We start from the raw sequence: 7,423 nt of genomic DNA on the forward strand, positions 1-7,423 counted from the left end.
AAACGATAAACAGTAAAAATAATAGAAATTTGAAAACAATACAGTGTAACAATTATTTACATAGCATTTACAGGCATACTTCATTTTATTGCACTTTGCACATACTGCTTTTTTTTTTTTTTTTTTAAACAAATGCAGGTTTGTGGGAACCCTGAGTTGAGCAAGTCTGTTGGCACCATTTTTCCAAATAAGCATATGCTCACTTCATATGTCTGTATTACATTTTGGTAATTCTCACAATGTTTCAAACTTTTTCATTATTATTACATCTATTATGGTGATCTGTGATCAGTGATCTTTAAAATGTTATTATCATAGTTGTTTTGTGATGCCAGGAACCATTCCCATATAAAACAGTAAACGTAATCAATAACTGTTGTGTGTATGTTCCGACTACTCCACCAACTGGCTGTTACCCCATCTCTCTCCTTCTCCTTGGGCCTCCCTACTCCCTGAGATACCACAATATTGAAATTAGGCTGGTTAATAATCCTACAGTGGCTTCTAAGTGAAAGGAAGAGTCACATGTCTTTCACTTTAAATCAGAAGTGAGAAATAATTAAACTTAATGAGGAAGGCATGTCAAAAGCTGAGGTAAGCCAAAAGCTAGGCTTCTTTTGCCAAGTAGGTAGCCAAATTGTGCATGCAAAGGAAACGCTCTTAAAGGAAGTAAAAGTGCTACTCCAGTAAACATAGGAATGATAAGAAAGAGAAACAGCTGCCGGGCGTGGTGACTCACGCCTGTAATCCCAGCACTTTGGGAGGCCGAGGCGGGCGGATCATGAGGTCAGGAGTTCGAAACCAGCCTGGCCAACATGGTGAAACTCTGTCTCTACTAAAAATACAAAAATTAGCTGGGTGTGGTGATGGGCGCCTGCAATCCCAGCTACTCGGGAGGCTGAGGCAGGAGAATTGCTTGAACCTGGGAGGTGGAGGTTGCAGTGAGCTGAGATCACGCCACTCCACTCCAGCCTGGGAGACAGAGCCAGACTCCGTCTCAAGAAAAAAAAAAAAGGAAGAAAGAAAGTTAAATTGCTTTGTTGCTGATAGCAAGTTTGAGTGGTATGGATAGAAGATCAAACCAGCCACAAGATTCCCTTAAGCCAAAAGCCTAATTCAGACTAAGACCTTAACTCTCTTCAATTCCATGAAGGCTGAGAGAGGTAAGGAAGCTTCAGAAGAAGAGTTAGAAGTTAGCAGAGGTTGGTTCATGAGGTTTAAGGAAAGAAGCCTATCTTCATAATGTAAAAATTTGACATGCAGTAGCAAGTCCTAATGGAGAAGCTGTAGCAAGTTATCTGGAAGAGCCAGTTAAGATCATTGGTGAAGGTGACCACATTAAACAACACATTTTCAGTGTAGACTAAACAACCTTATATTGGAAGAATGTGCCATCTAGGACTTTGGTAGCTAGAGAGGAGAAGTCAGTGCCTGGCTTCAAAGAATAGGCTGACTCTTGGTAAGGGCTAATACAACCAGTGACCAAGTTGAAGTCATTGCTCATTTCCCATTTTGAAAATCCTAGGGCTCTTAAGAATTATGCTTGGCCGGGCGCGATGGCTCAAGCCTGTAATCCCAGCACTTTGGGAGGCCGAGACGGGCGGATCACGAGGTCAGGAGATCGAGACCATCCTGGCTAACCCGGTGAAACCCCGTCTCTACTAAAAAAATACAAAAAAACTAGCCGGGCGAGGTGGCGGGCGCCTGTAGTCCCAGCTACTCGGGAGGCTGAGGCAGGAGAATGGCGTAAACCCGGGAGGCGGAGCTTGCAGTGAGCCAAGATCCGGTCACTGCACTCCAGCCTGGGTGACAGAGCGAGACTCCGTCTCAAAAAAAAAAAAAAAAAAAAAAAAATTATGCTTAATCAATTAGCTGGGCGTAGTAGCAGGCACCTGTAGTCCCAGCTACAGGGGAGGCTGAGGCAGGAGAATTGCTTGAACCCAGGAGGCAGAGGTTGCAGTGAGCTGAGATTGCACTCCACTGCACTCCAGCCTGGGAAACAGGGTGAGACTCTGTCTCAACAACAACAACAAAAAAAAGAATTATGCTTAATCTACTCTGTCTGTGCTCTGTCAGTGGAACAACAAAGCCTGGATGTCAGCACATCCTCTTTACAGGATGGTTTACTAAGTATTTTAAGCTCACCATTGAGACCTACTGCTCAGAAATAAAAGACTCCTTTTTAAAATATTACTGTTTATTGACAGTTTCGCTGGTCACCCAAGGGCTTTGATGGAGATGTAGAAAGAAATTAATGTTTTCATGCCTGCTAACACAACATCCATTCTGCAGCCACAGATCGTTGTTTCAACTCTTATTATTTAAGAAACAGAATCCACAGAACATTTGTGGTAGTAGGGCAAAGTTGGTTACAATGTCCTACCACAGCAATTTCTGACATTCAAATTGGGCCTGTATAAATGGGACTCCTTTTGATTCCTTCAGCTTTGTATTATGTTGGTTATCTAAACAGCAGGTTTGTAAATTGAAACAGTTTCACTCACATTATTCGTATTTCCTTGGTTTTTGGAGACTAACAGCTTGGTCTAAAAAAAATTTTTTTTTTAGATGGAGTCTCACTCTTGTTGCCCAGACTGGAGTGCAGTGGCGTGATCTCAGCTCACTGCAACCTCTGCCTCCCAGGTTCAAGCGATTCTCCTGGCTCAGCCTCCTGAGTAGCTGGGATTATAGGCACCTGCCACCACGGCCATCTAATTTTTTTTGTATTTTTAGTAGAGACTGGGGGTTTCACCATGTTGACCAGGCTGGTCTTGAGCTCCTGACCTCAGGTGATCTGCCCACCTTGGCCTCCCAAAGTGCTGGGATTACATACAGGCGTGAGCCACCGTGCCTGGCCAGGTTTTTTTTGTTTTTGTTTTAATTCCATTATAAGAAAAGCCATAAATGAGAGCCAGGTAATTTATAAGGTATATTATCCCTTGTCAATTGATTTGATTTATGAGCAGTAATTTATTTTGTAACTCTTGTGGGCATTTATTCAGGTCTGGTCAGTGTAATCTTTAAAGTATGTTTTTTAAAAACCTCCAATATTTTTTTATCTCAGAGTTGAATTTGCTTTCCTCTCCTGATTGTGTCACTTCTGGAAGTTGAGAATGTTTATGGATATCTGCTTAGAAGAGCCAGTTTCTTGTAACATACCAAGTTAATAATGTTTGCACTGTTTGGTACAAGAAGTTTGATTGCTTATGATTTCACTGGCACTCCTTCATTTATGCCATTTCCAGCATTCTTCATTTCTTTGTGTAGGACTGAGTTTCTGGTATCATATATCTTTTGCCTAAAGAATTTGCTTTAACTTTTCTTATAGTGCAGATCTGTTGGCAACAGATTCTACTAGTTTTGTCTGGAAAAGTCTATTTTTTGTACACTTTTGAAAGTTACCTTTGTGGGTATAGGATTCTAAGTTTTCTGGGTTTTTTCCAGTAGTGTAAAGATAAAGCTCCCTTGTCTTCTGGCTTTTTGGTGAGAAGTCTGCTGTCATCCTTATCTCCCTGGGTGGAGTGTGTGTGTGTGTGTGTGTGTGTGTGTGTGTGTGTGTGTGTGTGTATCTTCCACTGGTCTTAAATTTTCTCCTTTTCACTGGGTTTCAGTAGTTTGATTAGGATGTGCCTTAGTGTGGTTTTCTTCATGTTTGCTGTACTTGTTCACTGAGCTTGTTGGGTTTGCAGGTTTATATCTCCATCAGTTTGGGAAATTTTCACTCATTTCCTCAGATTTATTTTCTGTCCCCTCCTCTCTTTCCTCTCCTTTTGGAGACAGTATCCAAGCTTGGAGGATATATACTTACTCTTCTGCTGGTTTTTCCCCAGGCCTCCAGTAGTTTTTCATGCATGTGTGCAGATCAATACTCAGCCAAAGGCAGTTTGGCAAGGGCATAGAGCATATGTGTCAGGATAATGCTACATGAGACTAAAAAAGTAAGTTGCAATCACTTGTGGAAGACTTTGAATAGCAGGCTAAGTAATACGAACTTCAGTGTGAAGGCTGACATTCATTAAAGGTATTTACATGCGGAGTGAAATGATTGGTACAGTATAAAAATTAAGATGGCAGCATCAGGTGATCACACTTAGCAGCACCAATAATTGAACCGCCTAACTTTAGGTACCTTATGATGCAATACAGTGTGAAATACAAAACATCACCTATCTGGTATTCTAATCAAAAGTGTGGGATATTCTATAAAACAACACGCCTCAGTTCTTTAAAAAAGTTAGTGTGATTAAAAACAAAAAGGCAGAGAACTGGTCTAGATTAAGAGGGATGAAAGAGAACAATCAAATAAAATGCATGAAGCTGATCCTGAATTTAAAAAATAAAACATTTTAAGACAATTTAGGGAGATTTATTTGAATTCAGAGTATAGAAGCTATATTTTGGGATTGTTGAATTTTTCAGGTGAGAAAATGAAATTGTGGTTTGTAGGAAACTGTTCTGACTCTTAGGAGATGAATGCTGAAGTATTTTGAGGTGAAGACTTTTTCATATGTCAGCCAAAAAGATAAGTGTACATATATAGAATAGGTAAGCAGATGTGGCAAAATGTTAACAGTTGGTAAAGTGTATCATTCTTTTAACTTTTCTGTAGTTGGGATTAAAAAGGACAGCATCAGCATGTGAAGTGGTTACAGAGAAGGACTGGAGCAAAGGAAAACAGTTAAAAAGCCGCTGCTGTCTCTAATTGAGGATTAATGCAGGTCTTAGAGAGTGGCAGTTAAGAGTAGAAAGGAAGGAGAAGAATGCAAAAACAGATATGGACATAAAATCCAAAGAATTTGAAGTCCTATTCAGTTGAAGTGAAAATTTAGATTTTGAGTTATAATGAAGTGACATGATTGCAATCTGAGAATCACGACAGTATCAGTAACCCATTTCTCTACTTTCTTAGTCTTTTGTTGCTGAGGCTATGTTGCTCATGGCTACTATCCTGCATTTGGGAAAATCTTCTCTTCCTAAGAAGCCAATTACTGATGATGATGTGGATCGAATTTCCCTGTGCCTCAAGGTCTTGTCTGAATGTTCACCTTTAATGAATGACATTTTCAATAAGGAATGCCGACAGTCCCTTTCTCACATGTTATCTGCTAAACTAGAAGAGGAGAAATTATCCCAAAAGGTAAGGTATATATGATGAGGCAACAAAAGCACTTTGTGTCTCTGGGTGCAGTGGCTCACGCCTGTAATCCCAGCACTTTGGGAGGCTGAGGCAGGAGGACTCCTTGGGGCCAGGTGTTCGAGACCAGTGTGGGCAACATAGCAAGCCCCTGTCTCAACAAAAAATGAGAGAATTAGCCAGGCATAGTGATAAGTGCCTGTCATCCCAGCTACTTGGGAGGCTGAGGAGGAAATATTGCTTGAATCTAAGAGTTCGAGGCTGCAGTGAGCTGTGATCACACCACTGCACTCCAGCCTAGGCAACAGAGTAAGACCCTGTCTCAGGAAAAAAAAAAAGAAAGAAAGAAAAAGAAAAGTGCTTTGTGGGTTTTCTTGTTGTTTTTTTGATTTTTGTCTTTATATGTGAGGGCTGTCTCTGTTAAAGTCCTCTAAAAACTATCTTTTCATATTAAAGAGAGACTTTGTTATATTCTCAACACAGAAAGAATCTGAAAAGAGGAATGTGACAGTACAGCCTGATGACCCCATTTCCTTCATGCAACTAACTGCTAAGAATGAAATGAACTGCAAGGAAGATCAGTTTCAGCTGAGTTTGCTGGCAGCAATGGGTAACACACAGAGGAAAGAGGCAGCAGATCCCCTAGCATCTAAACTGAACAAGGTAACAAAATGTCTGATAGACTCTAAATTACTTAAATTGGCTCCTTAAGGAAGTTGTTAGTCCTGCTATTTTTAAAAGAAAGATAACTATTTTGTCAAGTCACTGTGATAGGTCCATTAAACCTCAGTTGAAACTCAAAAGCTGATGAAGTACCTTACTACTATATGTGATAGTACTGTAAGTCCATCAGATGGTTTAACTCAATCCAGTTGTGTGTGGAATCATAGACCAATAAATAGAAGTTGAGGGAAGGGGATCCTTAAAGGTTAACTGAGGTTTTTAAAGGGAAGCTGAACAGGCAGCAGCCCTGGCCTCTTCCCACACCTTGACCTCACCTCTTATTCTCTGCTACTTTAAGCAGAGCAGTTCTACTTTTATATTCTTAATATACTGAGTTCCATATAGAATTTTATTAGGAAAATGATTCTTCTCTCTTAGATACATAAATTGAAGAATCAGTGATATTGTTTAATCGCTCATCTATTAGACTGAACAGTCTTACATTGCTTTTGTTTAAGATAAGGTCAGTAGCAGAATTGGAACTACTAAAACAATTTCTCTCCCTTAAAATTGGGAATCGATATCAATAATACTACATTTATAAAATTTTTTTAGTTTTTTTGAATTGTAGTTAAAGTTGCAAAAGATTTGCCATTTTAACCTATTTGTAAGTGTACAGTTCTGTGGCATTAATTAAATTCACATTGTTATGCAGCTATCTCCAGAACTGTTTTCATCTTGCAAAGCTGGAACTATGTCCATTAAATAATAACTCCTCATTCCTATTTCCCTTCAACCCCTACTTACCCCCAGTCACCATTCTGTCTCTGTGATCTTGACAATTTTAAGTACCTCACAGAAGTGGAACAAGACAGTATTTTTCCTTTTGTGGCTGGCTTATTTCACTCAGTATAATGTATTCAAGATTTATTCATTTTATAGCATGTATCAGAAAAGCCTTCCTTATTAAGGCTGAATAATACTACCTTGTAAGTATATGCCACATTTTGTTTATCCATATATCCATCCCTGGATACGTGGATTGCCTTTTGGTTACTGTGAAGTATGCCGCTGTTAACACAGATGTACAAATATCTGTTCAAGTCCCGGCTTTTAGTTCTTTTGGGTATATATCTAGAAGCAGAATTGCTGGATCATATGGTAATTGTACATTTAATTTTTTGAGGAACTTCCATGATGTTTTTCATGGTAGTTACACTATTTTACATTCTTTTTTTCTTTTTTTTATTAATTTAAAAAAAATTTTTTTTTATACTTTAAGTTCTAGGGTACATGTGCACAACGTGCAGGTTTGTTACATATGTATACATGTGCCATGTTGGTGTGCTGCACCCATTAACTCATCATTTACATTAGGTAAATCTCCTAATGCTATCCCTCCCCCCTCCTCCCTCCCCACAATAGGATCCAGTGTGTGATGTTCCCCTTCCTGTGTCCAAGTGATCTCATTGTTCAATTCCCACCTATGAGTGAGAACATGTGGTATTTGGTTTTCTGTTCTTGTGATAGTTTGCTGAGAATGATGGTTTCCAGCTGCATCCATGTCCCTACAAAGGACACAAACTCATCCTTTTTTATGGCTGCATAGTATTCCATGGTGTATAT

At 39.5% G+C, this 7,423-nt stretch overlaps 1 protein-coding gene across 1 annotated transcript in view; it reads left to right on the forward strand.

The window, feature by feature from the left end:
- COPB1 (coat protein complex I subunit beta 1) overlaps nucleotides 1-7,423 on the forward strand; it is a 48,645-nt gene that overhangs the window by 26,901 nt on the left and 14,321 nt on the right. Inside the window, exons 17-18 of the mRNA XM_017881536.1 lie at nucleotides 4,910-5,137; nucleotides 5,618-5,797. Coding sequence (XP_017737025.1) covers nucleotides 4,910-5,137; nucleotides 5,618-5,797 — 408 coding nt within the window. The remainder of the gene's footprint in view (nucleotides 1-4,909; nucleotides 5,138-5,617; nucleotides 5,798-7,423) is intronic.

This window comes from Rhinopithecus bieti, unplaced genomic scaffold, assembly GCF_001698545.2.
Source record: "Rhinopithecus bieti isolate Rb0 unplaced genomic scaffold, ASM169854v2 scaffold_11944, whole genome shotgun sequence".
Lineage (NCBI taxonomy): Eukaryota > Metazoa > Chordata > Mammalia > Primates > Cercopithecidae > Rhinopithecus > Rhinopithecus bieti.